Source organism: Gallinula chloropus, assembly GCF_964237585.1.
Source record: "Gallinula chloropus genome assembly, chromosome: 12".
In the NCBI taxonomy this organism is placed as follows: Eukaryota; Metazoa; Chordata; class Aves; order Gruiformes; family Rallidae; genus Gallinula; species Gallinula chloropus.
In genome coordinates this window covers 6,762,964-6,779,319 of record NC_140097.1, presented here as the reverse complement: position 1 = coordinate 6,779,319, position 16,356 = coordinate 6,762,964, and the positions used below count along the sequence as shown (strand labels likewise).

At 42.6% G+C, this 16,356-nt stretch overlaps 1 protein-coding gene across 1 annotated transcript in view; it reads left to right on the top strand.

Moving 5' to 3' along the window:
- The window catches only part of SLC25A26 (solute carrier family 25 member 26), an 87,031-nt gene that overhangs the window by 45,575 nt on the left and 25,100 nt on the right, over positions 1-16,356 (top strand). The window contains exon 6 of the mRNA XM_084269489.1: positions 15,991-16,035. Within this exon, the coding sequence (XP_084125615.1) occupies positions 15,991-16,035 (45 nt within the window). The remainder of the gene's footprint in view (positions 1-15,990; positions 16,036-16,356) is intronic.

Below are 16,356 nucleotides of genomic sequence, written 5' to 3'. Positions count from 1 at the left end.
GCAGCTGTAGTTGTAAGAGAAGGCGAAAAAGAACTGTGAGGGAGCAGAGCTATGCTTGTGACAACAGTGCTTACTGGGTGGAATAAGAGACTTTGGTTAACTAGGTGGGTAAAGCCTATAAAATTTGTTAAACTCTGTGTTTCTCCACTTGTGTATTGGAAGAGTTGGTTTTCTGTGGAGATTTTGTTCAGTGTCTGAATGCTGTGTCAAGGTGACTGCGGTGTGTGGAGGTACCTTGGTGCACAGATGTGCACATATCTGTGCTGGGCTGTGTTGGTTTCCTCTCACTGAGATCTTTGGGCACCAAATTTGGCTGCAAAGAGGAGTCACATGGCACATATATAAGATCTTTTTGCTGCACTGTGAAGAGTGTAGGACTGCTGGAAGCTGTGGTCAGTCTAGAGGTCTGAAGAAACACCAAGGAAATGGTGGTAAAATTTGCTATAAATCCTGCCACCTCTGTAATTGACTTATGTAAAACTTACAGAAAGTACTTTTAGCCCAGAAATCTGAAACCAGTTGTATATCACCAAAGCACATAAACTGGAGAAGGCCAAGAGATCTGTGTTTTGGGGGTACAGAAGATGTCAGGAGTACTGTGAGGCTGAAGGAAGAGTAGTTCCCCATGGCTGTTCTTGCCTCCTGCCTTGCTGTGGAAGCAGACCCAACCCTGGGCAGCTTATTGGACTTCTCATGAAGCAATGGCAGTAGCATTGAGGCAGATATTTGTGTGCTCTAGAGGGGAAATGCATTTCTCCAAAGCACAAACATCCCAAGGTGTTGCAGATGACAACACCTGTATGCAGTTATTTTATCTCTGGGCTCATCGGGCTTTAGGAGCAGAGCAATATCTTAGAGGAGCTGTCACAGCAATCCTTGTTTGCCTCCAAGGTGTCTCCTGAAGTGCTCCTGCAGGTAATTAATGACCTAATAAAATACACTCTTTGACAGTAGGTGGAATTTGGAAATTAATTTGCACCCCTTAAATGAGGCTTCTAAAACTATAATTATCACGAAAGGAAGAAATGAGCTGTGTCAGGTGTATAAATGATTTATTTATCAAGAATAAACTGTCACCAAAATGGCACTTAAGCTTACAGCGTCTGTGCTGCATTTCTTTTAACTGAATTAAGCAATGACATTTGTCTCCCCTCCCATATTTGCAGGTCCTGTGGCAAATCTTCAGTTGTTAGTGAAGTGTTTGGTACAAAAGTGACCTGAAACAAAATGATAGCTGCCTTTTCCACATTCTCATTTTGTAATGTGCGGTCATTTCTTGATGCCCCATCGTTCCCTGGTCAATGCTTTGTCACCAGGAGAGCCTCTGGCCTCCCCAGAGGACACCACAGACCTTGTGCTGACCAGTTGGCCGTTCAGATTTCTCATTATCTTTCCAGATGGTGGATTTTGGGAACTGCGTGTTGGTAGCATCAGGCAATAGAAAGGGGAAGAAGTTTTAACTAGTTGGCTGGACTGTGTATGGTGTAAGTTACCTGGAATAAGAGAAAAGCCAAGATATCAGAATTATTATTTTTTTTAAATCCAGAGAAGTGTGAGAACAGCAACGTTTTAAAAGTGAATTGTTTACCAAAATACTTATTTTCAACATGAAGTGAATACCAAAGTGTCTGACCTGTGCACCAGAGCATCTGCAGACTGGCTTCAGCTGTGTGGGCAAAGGGGACATGGGCTCCAGGGCAGCCTTCACTGAAGAACTGCCATGAACAAGTCTTCCTGTTCCTACATCTGAAATATATTTGCTGCTGACAGTGTAATTTGCTGGCTTCAAAGTGCACGTGGTGAGCCGATACAGTATGTGTAGCTTGTGTGACATGGAAGAAAATTGCCTCATTATTACGTATTAATCTGACATTATTGGTGCATTAATTTCTGAGAAAGCCCAAGAGGGTTTCTATTCATTTGTGTCAGCCTGACTTCTCTAATTGCAACTTTTGGGAATGGCTGTGCCTGATTATTTCCCCCATAGATGTTTGTCTGAAGTTAAGTTGACTTGAACAAAAAGGATGAGGGTGCTCAGCACCACTGGCTTGATTCAGAAGTCTTTTGTACACAGTGAGAAGATTTCTTGAGTTGAAGCCCCTTGAGAACAAACGGAGTAAGAGTGAAGTCATTTAAGTGCCCTTTTTATTTACATTGTAGTGAAGTCTGCTACACTAGAAGTGGCTTTTGCTGGAAAGCATCACAAACACCAGCAAAAGACTGCCCTTCAAAACCCCCATGTGATGCTATTAGATAGGAAATGCCATGTTTTAGTTGTTTGCAATCTGTCAGCTCCCATAACTTGTGTGAACAAAAAAATAGTTGTGATTCCTACTTTTTTTCCTTAGGAGTGTAGGTTGGGATAATGCAAAATCCTTTCAATATAAACTAATGCCTTTCTTTTCCCTTCTCCAAAGTTTTACCACAAAGTATTTTTATTGGATTGCAGAATTTTTTGGAAGTGTACTGGAAATATTTTTCATGAAAACCGAGTGGCAAAAATTAAATGCTCTGGAATGCAGCTGAAGGGGCAGTCCAACTACCCGGAGCATGTCCTGGTTTGCTTGAAATATGGTTGCCCTTTACAGGCACTCAATTCATCTTGAGGCCAATTTTAACAGTGCACAGTGCAGAAATGACTAACTGTTATGACATGCCCTGAACCAGCTCCAGTTCAGCTTGTGTAAATTCTACATGTGGGGTGCTTTTGGAGCTGACAGGTGGAATTTTATTGTGATTGTATTTAACTATTCTGCCACAGTAAAGACTTTTGTCATTTATCTTAACTGAGTTGCTACGTGTTGCAGAGCAAAGGCACGAGCTCTTTGCTTTTTGTGGTTGGTTTGGTTTTGATTTGGGGGGGGATTTTTTCAATCAGCACATCTTGTAAAGGCTGTTGCTTGGGGTAGGATCTTCTGAGTGTTCAGCTACACTTTCTGAATGGGAACTCACCAGCTGGTGTGTGGGCATGGGGCATCATGGCAGGGTCTGTTCTGGGATGACTGCTGCTGGGTGGTGGTAGTAGCTCATCCTTGGTCTAATCCTGAGAGTGAAGTCAGCCAACATTGCCTGTTCCTTAGGCTGTGCCCAGAGATCCTCTTCTGGCTGTGCAGTTACTAGTTGCCATTTTTAACCTGGCTCATCTGGCTCAAAGTGATAATGGAGCAGCTCTGTGAGCAGCCAGAGCAGCACCTGGGGAAAGCAATGTGTGACAGTGGTTGTGATAACCACTTGGTTACCAACCCCTCCATCCCCTCAGCTGCAGCTGGAAGGGAAGCACAGGCAGACAGTGGAGGGGGAGCTCATTCTGTCTTGTATTTGTTAGTCTGTTGGAAATTTCTCTCCATTGTAGCAGGATGTTTTCACCATGTCTGTCAGCATTTCAGCATGAATTTGGGAACCTCACCACGTTAATTCTAGACCTAAGACACTGATAATACTCACTGCAGGACTTTGAAACAAAGGTCATTTATTGGCATCATGAGAGCTCAGCTTTTAAAATTCTAGGTGTGAATGCAGAATCAGCACATTGTTCTTCAGGTTTCTTAATGCTTTTCATGATCCCAAAGAACACTGCCAGCATTTGGTGGTAGTGCTTAAGCAGAGGTGTTAATGGTAAAACATCTTTTGATTGAAAGCCACAGTTGATTCTTGCTCTTGTATGAGTTACATGGATTTTGGTTGTTTTGTCTGAAGTGGTCTATTAGTACTTGCACTGAGATAAAAATTGTGTTTTAAGTGAAGAAAGCATTCTGGCACAAATCAGAAAATCCTAGGGGAAGATAAATGAAAAATGTAATTAAAATGCCTTGAGGATGAAACATTATGGGAATTGTAATGTATAGCTTGCTAATCTCATTAGAAAAAACCCTGTTTTAAGTCACCTGGATATATTACATACTGCTAACATGAGTCTGTTCCTTTTCAGTCCAAAAGGTTATGAACATTACACTGGAAAAAGCATTTGCTTTGAAATCAGCTCATTCTTTGTTTTAGGCAATAGCACTGCTTGCTTGCTTTCTTTCCTTTTCTCTTTGGTCCTTAACTTGTTAATTTTTCTTTATTGCGCTGTGTGTTGTGCAGTTCTTTGACTCCAGCTCTGTGCAGTGCAGCCTCAGGGACATCATGACTTTGATCAGGACCAGTTTTGTTCTTTTTTTCTCTTTTATTCTTCCCTCAGACTCTACCTTGTAATTTTTTTGAACTAATTTGGACAGATACATCTCAGTCTCGGGGTTAGCTGAGCATCGTGCATGCATTACAGGTCTATGGGTGGCACCCAGAATAAGTCATCCAATTGCTTTAGGAATTCAACAGTTCAGGAGACCTACCTAAGGGCAGGTTTCTCAAGCAGATACTAAAATACTGTCCACTGGAAAAGTAGAGATTCCTCAAGGTCAGGGAATGTCTGGTTATTTCCCCAACTAGCATTTTTGTGCTTGATTTTCTTTCCCCTCAAGTAATGCTTGCTAGCATGAAAACTCCTTCATTGCTGATTTTCTACTTCCCAGCTGGAAAACAGTTGGAAGGACCGTGGTTCAAATCATATATATGTAAATCCTATCCACTCCTGTGTATCCCAGACAAAAGCCTATTCCAGGCAACACAGCCTAAGCTGTGGCACTGTGAGGTTTATGAATGTACCTGTGACAGCAGGGAAATGGCAAATCTGCCACTTGGCTGCAATGGGCATTTGACATGCCTGCAAAACCAATGAGGAAAAGAAATCATTGCAGTGGAACCTTCTGGATGTGAAACGGCCTTTAAATGAATTAAAGCTGCGAGAGCAGCATTTCCCAGCCCTTTCCCTCTGGAGGCCACGCTGCAGTGGGCGTGCAGTTTGGCTTTCTCCTTTTGGTGTCAATGTTTTCCACAGAAGTACGTTTCTTAAAGAGACCATCAGTGCCACAGATGCTCTGCTCAGACCTGCTGAGTGAGAGAGGAAGGAGTGTACTGGAAAAGGTGGGATCTGATCCCGTCCTGGGGCCCTGGCAGTTACAGGGACTGCTTGGACATTTCTGCTGCTAGTTGTGATGCTAAAACCTCTTGGTGGAGCTGCAGTTGTGTTGTTACCTTGGCTTATCCTCTGTTGGGTGTTTGAGGTCACTTTGAGTTCTTTATTGTATATCTAAAGTAACCCACAGAAAAGTTTAGACTATTTTCTTTGGCTTTTCTCTTCATTCACCACGTTGGTTGCTGCCTCAAATTAGCAGAAAACTTTGTTTAGGCGTCAGTTCAACAAAACACTTTGGCCCAGCTCCAGCTCTGGAAGAGCTTTTAGATTAGTGCGAAGTTGGGAGTATAAAGAAGAGTGTGGAGTCTAAAAAGTTGTTTGGGTCTGGTCTTCAACGTTTTTAAAGTGTAATCTTGTTCCTATTCAGCAACAGTGAAAGTCAGGCATGTGCTTAAGTGCTTTGCCAAGCATGGAGGGGATGATTTATACTGGTAAAGTGGAAACCTAATAGTTTCTACTTTGCCAATCATAGCTATAGCTGGAGTGAGGGGCTGTCGTGCTCTGCAGTTCAGTCCCCATCAGGGTCTGGAGACAGCCCAAACCTATGGCTGGGATGTGTGGACAGTCCTGCAGGGTGAGCAAATGAAGATAATAAGGGTTTGTGTGTGTCTGGGGTGTTGCAGTCATTCAGTTCTTGCCCACCAAAGCACCTTTGTTCCTGTGGATCCCGTTCCCATGGTCTTGTAGTCGGGCACACGCTCCTCATGTCCAAGCTGGGTAACTGAGTGTGATATGATTGTTTTGTGGCTTAGCATTGTGGTTGTGATAGATCCTCAAGGCAGATGGAAATGAGGTGGCTGTATAAAGACATGCAAATGAATTCAAAGGCTTATGGTGAAAGCATCTTTTCCATAAATGAATTAAATCAAATCACTGAGAGTGGTGGCTGCTACTGCCACAGGTCTTACAACGGTGGTGCCGTTGTGCAGGCAGGGTTAGACTGCTTTGAGGAAGCCTGCAAGAGAATCTTGAAAGCCAAACCCCCCCCCCGCTCTGTGCACGCTGGATTTGCCTCTGCAGCCAGCCTCATCTAAAGCTTTTCCCAGCTTGCTGACAGGCAGGAAGTTGGGGGATGCCGGCAGAGACACGGCTTTCCCAGGGGCTCCACTGCTGCGGCCGGGTCTGCACGGCCACACCTGGGAGGGCAGCGAGTCCCAGGTGGCCTTGCCTGTCCAACCCGACACTGTGCAGCTGCTACCTTTGGGTGGGGGTGGAAGAAATGGGCCATTAGAAGCAGAGTAGCTCTCCAGCTGCATGTGCAGGGAGGTCTGCTGGGTCCAGGGGGCTTCCTGTTTAAATAGTTACGGACTCTGTAGAATTGGTTAAACTGTCAAAAAAAAAAGAATTTAGAGAGTAAAAAAAAAAAGGAAAGGAACCATCCTTCCTGTGTCTGTGTGTGCATTGTCTAACTGTTCATTTGGGTTCCATCAAATGCTTGTTGCCGTTTTTCAGTGCAATTTAATGGGTTTTAGATTAGGTCTCTTGTAATGCAGAATCAGATTAAAGTTTGTGGAACTGTAGCTGCAGTTGAGGAAAGCCTCTGCTTCAGTACATGAAAGCTAGGAGGGATCACTGTCCTGAGCTAGGAGGTCCCCTGATTATAATGTAGGCAAGTTGTTTCAATCAGTGACTTGAGCAAAGCCATGTCTGGTGGTTGGGCTAAAGCAATGCTGCTGCTGGTTAAAAAAATACAGGTAGATGAAGGAAAGAAAACAGTCCAGTCTTATTTCTGCCACATGGGATGGGTGGACAATTCAATACTGAATTTAAGGACATAATTAACTGCTCCTCTGTAAAAAGGTGGGAAATTAGGCATGTGTTTTAGTGCTTTGCAGAACCAGCTCCTATTCAGCTAACACCAACAGACATCACACGTGGAGAGCGCTCTCAAAGTCTGTGAAGATCAGTCCTTTGACTTGCCATTTGGGTTGCTGTACAATGGACTGCTGGTCCTGGCATGGTGATGCTCCTGCTGCATTTCACCTCAGCATTGTTCCATTGACACCTGCTGGGGCATTGCCTGTGAGACTGAGTGACATGCAGGACAAGGCTGTTTCTTCTTTTACCTGTGGTGTGCAACGCAGATATGGCCATATCATATAGCTGAAAATAGCAGCCACTGAAGGAACAGAGCAATGCCCCTTTTTGTGAGTTACTCCAAATTTTGAATGTGTGTACTCCAGATTTTGAATGTGTGTACACCTAAGTGTGTATACTTGTGTGTAAGATAAGTAAAATGCCTTTATAAGAATAGCATTTCCTAAATTTGACCTTAATCTGCATTTTTTCTCTCTGCCACATGATGGAGATAATGGTGTAAGATATATAAAGAGCACTGCATGGGTCATGCACTTCAAAGGGAGAAGTTTCAACTTGGTGGTTTATAGTAGTTGTTCCATTAGTGTTGGTTTTGCACTAACCTTGACAGAAAAATTGTCTCATAGTATATATAGAGTGTCTTGTTTAAAGCAACATTTGGTTTCTTGTCTTGTTCTGTTGCTTTTTGGTTTTTTTCACAGAAGGCAAGTAGGCAGGAATACACTTACCAAATCACAAACCACCCAAGTTGATGTTTGGTAATACATTCATAAGAATTTGCTTAGTTTGCATTGAATTTATTTGGACTTTTAAGTTTTACTTACTTACTTTATTGAAGTTTTACTTAAATGTACATAGTTTGAGCTGAGATACAGCTGCTAGTAGGGTTGCTGTGTTCACTTCCATAAAAATAGGGAATTGGGAGCAGTTCCTGCTTAGGAATTTAAAAAGAGCACATCACAGATCCTACTCTCACCAGGAGTCCGAGCCTGTGCATCCTGGGGAGGACACAGCAGGTTCTGAGTTGGTTGATCCTTGTGCTAGAAGCCTGGCATCCATTCTCTTCTCTTCTTGTCTTTGAGCATGGGTCCTGATCCAGAAGCTGTCCAAGCCACACTGCAGAATTCCCAGTGATTTCAAGGAACTTTGGACCAGGCTCACAGGCAGAGATGGATTTTCCCATGTCATTTTTTTTAGTGACGTTCAGAAATCTGCTGAGAAGTGTGTTTAATTTTTATGGTGAGAGCTGCTGCGTTATGTTTGTAATCATAACGTTGTAACAAGACACTTGTAGCAAAACTGCTATAGGTTGAGATACATACAGGAAGGGAGAAACACATGGTTCCAGCCTGTTAACTTTTTGTGGCTGTTACTCTGAGGACTCGAGTTCCTATGCTGATGTCAGTGCAATTACAGCTGCACTGTTGTCAAGTTTATTTGGCTGAATATTTGCTGGATGAAGCAATAATTTCACCCCTCTCCATAGATCCACCTGCCTTGTGAATGAAACATGCTGCTTGTTAATTCACTGCGCTCGGGTCCTTCAGTCTTGTGCAAGAACTTCTCTGATACTGCAGACCTGTCAGTCCAGTGTCTGCCTATAAATGATTTCTTTCTTCAATTAGATTTTTATAGGTTTGTTCTTGGAGGCTGTCCCTTGACAGTGGCCTTTTAGAAAAGGCATTTTACATTGTTACATGTATGTAAAATGTACATGACAAAGTGAGAGAAGCAACGTGCTGCCTGGACAGCCCTGTGTAACCATATGTGTGTGTGTGTGTGTGTGCACCCACGTATTGCTGTAATGGTTTCTCCAAATGTTAAGGTTTTTCCTCAGAAGACTTTTCTTTCTCCAGAAATGCTGTGCTCCATGCTCTGGGGTTCTGCTCCTATGCGGTTGGGTTGTTGTTTTTTTTTTCATGAGAACAAAGATTAGTCCTTCATGGTCCTAAACTCAATGCATGTGCATGACTTAAAGGCATTACCTACCAATAAATAGGAGATTAGCTGCGGCTTGTGTATTTCCTGATCAGTTCAGGTTTTTTTCAGATGGCTCGTTGTTATCCCGTTTCCTTTAACGATGGGACACTTTAATGAGTTTGCCATCTGACATACATCTGCTTCCTGTTAAACAATACCTTCATTCTTCTAGAGCTGCTATATTCATCTTTTACCCTACAAGATTTTTATCTGTGCCTTGAAAACAGCATGTACAAATTGATGTCAGCATATTCGTTTTCTTCTTGAGCACCTTTTTTTAATGTGTTGCTTTGGAGAAGGAATAGCAAAACGAGCATCTCCTTTAGGGCTTGTTTGCTGGAGAATGGGAGAACATGGATATTATTTGTCCAATTAGGGGCTGGGCAGTCAAGCTCCTGTTTGAAGTTAAATATCAACTTCTGTGGCTAATATTATACAGTTTCTAATAGATATTCTGTCCTGCCAGCAAAGTAAGGGGCTGTTGGAAAAAGCTGGGGAGGAGGGGGGGATTCAAAGTCTGTTAATTCTGTTTCTTGGAGGAAAGAGCCTTAAATAGCCCGATGATGGTCTGTCTCACGCATGTGCAAAGTTATTTCTCTGGGATCATCAGGCTCTCTTAAATCCATCCAGCCTGTATTGAGTTTGTGCATCTGCCTCAGTGCTTCTCTTTTTCCCATGTGTTGGGAAGACACAGTCATGCTGGATCTCTGACTGCATCTTTCCCCTTTGCTGGTCAACAAAAGGTTTTTCTAGTGGAGGGGAAACTGGATCAAATTTTCCTTGTATTTCTCTGTCTCCACATAATGGTGCAATGCTGTTTAAAAAAGCCAAGCCTGTTGTATGTGAAGTTCTGCCACACAGGTTCAAAGGACATCTGTGGGAATGGCTTGTAACCAAATTAAGCAACCCTGTGGGGCACACGATGTTTTGTCTCAGAAAGGAATTTAGTTCCAAACATTCGCACATGCCAGGTGACAAATGGAAATACTTTGGAATTAGAGCTGGGGAAACAGAGGAAGCAAGGTGCAAATATTTATTTCAGGGTTAGTGGATGCTTGAATCCGAATAATGAGAATAATTCAGGAATTTTGTATTTCTTCCATTTATACCTTGCCTCCAAGCTCACACAGGATTAATGTTATTGGCTTGAAAATGAGGGAATTGCTGATTACCTCAGGCTGGTGGTGCTGCATGATCTGAACCTTTGTTTCAATTATACTCTTGGCACTGTTGAGACCAGTGTTTCTACCAACCTAAGTGCTTTTCCTTTGTCTCTGGCCATGCTGCAGAGCCATGCATTCAACTCGAGAGCTCTGAGAAGTTGTTTGGTGCAATTGAAACTTAATAGTTTTATCTGTGATGGCCCAGGGTCCTGTGGTGTTCCATCTCTTTGGCTTTGTGCAGCCTTATAGGAAGGTGATGTATGTGAACTTGGTTTTTCACTGTGTCACTTAAGGAATGGAGCCAAGAGAAGATCTTCTCTGGTCATTGCTATACCAGTGTTGTCATACTTGCTGAAGTGTTTTGGTTTTAATTGCATCAATGTTTATTAACAAAGCCTTCCATCATTTATTTAACATAGAAACTTACACCACGCTTATACCTTCCATCTCTCAGAGCAGCAGGAATTTGGCTGATGGCTTTGACATTCTTTCATTCATGTTAAGATTACAAATTACCTTCATTAGGCTGCTTGTGGAGTCTGCAAACTATCAAGTAGCATCTGAGAGGCAGTATTAATTGAAGCTTTGCAAGAAAAGAAGTCAGCTTTATCAGCTTTAGGATACTGGTGGCTGTGCCAAGCTCCTCCACCTTCACCTTTAGTCAGTACTGTGGAAAGCTACTGGTCTTCATGCCATCCTTTGTGTAATGGTGTGTACTGCTATGGCCTCTGACGTGACCAGGGGAGGCTCACTCCTCTTCATGCTGTCTTTTCAAATCCCATCATGGGGAAAAGCACATTATTTATAGCTGGAACATCAGTTTATCATAATCCAGATGCATTGGGAAGCGTGTGAAGAATTTTTGGAGGACAAGACACCGAACAGAATTTATTGTGATTGTTAATGGAAATGTTTTGATGTTAATTCCAGTAGGCAGACAGGGGGTTTATTCTGTTGTAACTTGAACCTACTTGGAAAGAACCATCTTTTATAAATAAGCTGATAAAATAATGTAAAAGGGAAGCTTGTTCTCCTGAAATCTGTGTTTTATGTATCCTTGGAAAACAGGGTACTTTTTGATACTCAGAGTCGCTTGTTAGATTTTTCCTTGTACTTACAGTGGAGAAGGCAGAGTTTGGCACCTGCAGCTCAGAAGCTGTGGTGGAGTACCCCTTCTAAATACAGGCTTCAACAGTGATAGCATTTCTCTAAGCCTTGTCAGAGTACATTCAAGTGAGAGGCTTGGTGCAAGAGTGAGAACTGCTCCACGATGACTGCACTACATTCTACCTGAAATGAGCAGATGTTCTTGCCGTTGGCCTTCGTGATATTCATACTGTCAAAATCCTTTCATAACTCTTGGCTTTTCTCCCATTGCTGTTAATGTAGGGAACAGTGGAGGAGGTATGGGTGAGAGCAGTTTCTGGGATGGAGACACAGTTTCAGTTGAGAAAGCTCTTACAAGGTGAGCCTGTTTTCTCCTCTGGCTGTTTATGCCAACCTCTCCTTCAGTATTTACTCTAAGTTTGTAAAAACAGATAGCTCTTCTGGAGAGCAAAGCCCGCTGAACTGGAGACAGAGAAAACCTGAATAAACAAACATGTGCCACAGATTAGTAAGAACATCTGTAGGGTTTATATTGTTTTGAGAACACATACCACATAGTTTTTCATTTCTTGTGCTTTTCCAGTTTCTCCCTTTCTTTCTGTCTTGTTTTCTTCTTCTTTTAAAATATATTGCCAATAAAGGTTGGAGGTAGAAAGCACAGCTGGACTCTGCATGACATGCCACTGTTTAATTTCTAGCTTGGAGGATGAGAAGAAGAGTAGTTTTATTGTATCCTAGAAGAGAATAAAGCCACATGCAAATTCCAGCCATGGACATCTGTTTCCTCTTTGTGTGAAAGAATTCTCATATTTGGAAGGGAATCCCAGTTCTGAGGCGGCTGATGAGGGTGTTTTTTTGGTGGTTTTTTTTTTTTTTCTCCTGGTTCTTCCCCCTCTTCTTTGCCACTCCTTCAGCATGCTCTGCTTGCTCCCTGACTGCTGTATTTCTTTAGGGACAATATCAGCTTGCAATTTAGCATCAGATATTGAACGGGTGAATTTTGAGTTACTTTAAAATGCTGTGCTGTAGTGACTAAGCTCCTCCTTAAATTTCTTTTAATTACATGGTATTTAGTGGGAGGACTTTCGCTCTGTGATCAATCATCAGTGCTTGCAGGCTGGTATTTTTTTTTAGAAGTGGACATGTGTGCATCTGTTGCTCTGGCTGTGAAGTGCAACTATTTCTAGAAGGAACATTATTAAAAATAATGTTTTTAAACCCTTCTGTATCAGTGGAATTAAGTAGATATGTGGAAATAAGAATCTGCAATGTTCATTACATTAAGTTAGGCATCAGGTGCCAAGAACTAAAGGGTTCAGAGTTAATGATAATTTCACTAACCTATAAACCAGTTTAAAATAATGATTTACAGCTGTCTGGGGGCTTTAAACTTTTTTTTTTTGTGTGTGTGTAAGAGTTGACTCTGTTGAACAAACAGCACAGTTATATAACGTTAGGCCAGACACAAGAACTGGTACTCTGTGTCTATTTTATATTAACAGCGAATGAGAGGTTGGCTGAGCTCGCCGGGGTTTCATATTTGCTGGCAGAAAGCTACCCGCATGTGTGGACCACATTTTTATTGTTGCCTCAGCCTATTTCAGGCATAAATATCGCTGCCTGGCAGGGTGTGATTCTGGTCGTTGCTGAAGAGCTTTTCTTTTAAAAAGCAAAATATGAAAAGGAATGAAATGCTGTAAATCTTCACATGAAGAAGAAGCGTCCCCCAGACTGCGAGATTCTGTCACGTCTGTCGTGGCAGAGGAATGAAGGGCAATAAGCCATCTAAAGGCTTTTTCATTGTTGGATGTGTTAGCCTTGCAGAGCTATTCCTTTTTTTGCATATATTAATCCTGCTTTTGGGTGTGGGCTGTTTAGTCTGGTCTCTTAGGGAAACAAGGCTTATGCAAACAGGGTGTATGCACACGCAGCCTGAGCAGCCCTTGGACGTGTTGGCCACGGAAATGTGGCAGAAAGGCCGAGGCTGCAAAGATAAAATACAAGTTCCTATATGTTTCTTGAAAATATGCATGTGAGGAGAGAGTAAAGATCATGAAGGGGCTCGAGGAAAGGTTTGTAACGGGGACTGAACTTTCAACAGGGGCTGTGGAATATACGTCAGGAGGAAACGTGATGAAGATTGCCGGAACTGGCTTGGAAATTATTTGGCTTCAGAGAAACTGATGTCAAAACCCAAATCCGCAGGAAGCCAGACTCCCTTTTGTTCCAGTACCCGTGAAATTACTTCTGTGGGTTTTAAGTCAGGATGTTGGCAGGCTCCAATGGAGGACTGCAAGAAATGAGGCCATCTCCTGTTAGGATCTTCTTGGTGCGGGCAAAGGTGCTGCTCTGCTTGGCTTTGGTGGTGCTTCCTTGTCTGGTTGGTTTTTGCAAGTCTTCAAATTCTATTCAAGTAGGACTTAGGAATGTTTAGGCCCTTATCCTGAAGGCATCTTGGAGAGGAGAGAGCCCATGGCTCTGCAGACCCCACTGATCTGCACCTCAAACCTTCCCAGGCACTTCGGAAGCCTGTGGGGTGCACGAGGAAGAGCAAAACCTATAGCCCAGTTCTGGTCCCTGCTGGGGGGGACCCGGGAGGCAAATACTATTAAAGCTGAAAATCAAATGGCAGTTGTGAGCAAATTTCCTCTTTGACTGCAATGCTGCTAGCTAGGAGATAAAAAGGGGGTTATGGCAAAAGCTTCCCTTGTTGTCTTATTAACAGCTGCATAATTTAACCAGTCATTCACGCATATGAAAAAGCAGAACTTGGAGACTGTGTTTGAAAGGTTGTTTTGTTTGGTGTACAGCTGGACATGCAGCGTTTCCTTTTCTCTCTTTTAGCAAATTTGAAGAAAATGTAGTGGGTGTTGTTTCTTTTGTTGTTGTTGTTGTTGTTCCCCTCCTATTTTTGCCTTAGATAATAGAAAATTATGTTGCTTTCCATTTTACATTGCAAAGAAATAATGCCATTTAACTCCAATTCAACAATGATGCAGCAGCATGTGGAGATATATATATCTTCTCATAAATATATTACCACACATTACTGTCAAATAGCTGGACTTTTCCACCCAGTATTAAAACCAAAATTTAATTGCTACACGAGACTTTCAAGGCCCTGATAAATAAGAGCCATGTCTGACCTTTATTGTGGGGCTCTGAGATGCCACCAGGGATATTGCTCATTGTTCAAGATGACAAACTTCCTCTGAGATTTCAGTTTGTCAGCTCAGTGTACAGCAGTGACATTGATTTCTTCTCACTGCCATTTCCTGCCTGAATAGATAACAAATTTTCTGTGGCAGGTGTCTGTCAAGCTTAGTTTTGCCTGGCAGATTAACTTAATAGACTCATTTATTAATCATTAGTTGTAACACAGTGAAGCAGACAATACTCTTTAACTCTTGTGATGTTGAATGGATGTACCATTTCAGATTCCTTTGTGTAGCCTGAATTTGGCTTTAATAACCCGTTCATGTTTCTGTAGTGAATGGTTTTAACCTGACGTTACTCATGTTACGAAGAGATTTATGTCTTGGTTAAGTGTGACCCATTTTGAATGTGCACCACTTTGCATGGCAAGAGGGTGCCTAAGTGCTTTCTGACACCAATATAATGATGCACAAACTACAAAATCAGCCTACATAAAAGGGAAAGATAATGTGACATGCATCGTGCTTGGGGAAGGAAGATAAGAATAGGAGAAGAAAAGAGATCCTTGGAATAAGATTTGAATCTGCGACTCACTGGCTGTTGAAGTGGAAGAGAGAACTGCAGAAGCATTTAGGAAGGGGCAGAGCATACCTGCAGAGCCGCAGGGCAGTCCTTTGGGGATGGGACCCAATGATCTCTTGAGGTCCCTTCCAACCCCTGCACTCCTGTGAATCCTGGCACAGGCTAGTGTTTTCACAGGTACTCTTTCCTCCAAGATGTCATGAGACAGATACCTGCGCTGCAGACTGCAAAGGCAGGGTTGGCACCAGAGATGGATATTGGACAGAGTTTGTCCGAGTAGTCAATGAGGAGGAAGAGTTGGAAAAACTTAGTGGAGAGATTGAAGGAGAAGAAAATAGTAAGGAAAGGCAAAACCATGGAAAGTGATGTTTCTTGTTGGAAGGAATTATGCAGTGAAAACTGTTTTACTATGTGTGTTGGCCCTCCACAACCTGCAAAGCTGAGGGAGGAGTTTGTTTGCTCTTTCCCCCTCTGTTACAAAGAGAGGACTGTAAAGGAGCTGGAAGTGCACGGGCACTGCTGGGGACAGGTGGCAGCAGCAATGAGCCTAGGTAGAGATACAGGCTGTGCTGGACAGGAGAACCTCTCAGAGGTGATGAGAGGAAAAGAACCAAGCTTCTCCCTTGGCTTTTGGTTGGGTTGTGGTAGGTCTTCACAATCTGCTTTTACTTCTCAAGGGAGCTTGTTAATATGAGATCAGTGGGAGATGTTCAGGAAAGTTTCTGCAGCTGATGCAAAGCTGCAAAGCCCTGGTTGGAGCACAGCTGTTTTCAGCTCAGCACTTGTGAGAATGTGTGTTGCTGAAGATGGTTTTTGCCAAGCTGTGCTCCTGGCCTTGGGAGCGTGTTTCCTGAACCATCCTCAAGGCTTTCTTGGCCGAGCGTCAAACCAAGAATGTCCCTGCACTAGATCATAGTGCTTATTGCTCTTCTAGGCCACCCTGGTAACAATACATTAACCTCTCAGCAGGGAATGTGATAAACAAAGTAAAACTGCTTTAGTGAAACCAGTCATTTAATGGCAGCCTCCATAAAATGTCCTTAAAGATTTGTAAGTGCAATAAGCTGCACTTCACTGAGTAACTGCTCCTAATTTAACCAGCTGAGGAACACGCCAAACTAATTTGTGTTTGTAACATTATGTTGTGTTTTTTCTTTCCCACCTCTCCAGATTCCTTTCTCCCTGGTACAGTTTCCCCTCTGGGAATCCTTAAAGGTAAGTCCTCTTTAATGATAGAAATGTAAGTCATACAGTTTGCAAAGGCTTTTCATGGTAACTTGCCTAATGTCATTATCACAGTTAGGGGCACATCCAAGAACTACTGAGTATGTACCAACCTCCCTGCCCATGTGAAGATGATTTCCCTTAGTATCTGAGAAGTAACAGAATATCTAACCACTCATATGTGGGGCACGGTCTAAATTTTACTCCCCAGCGTGCCAGAGATCTTCTCTTCTGCTGTAGTTTTTTACTGGTTGAAGAGGGAACAGGCTTGTGTTGTGTGATTACTATTTTTTATTATTATTTTTATTTTTC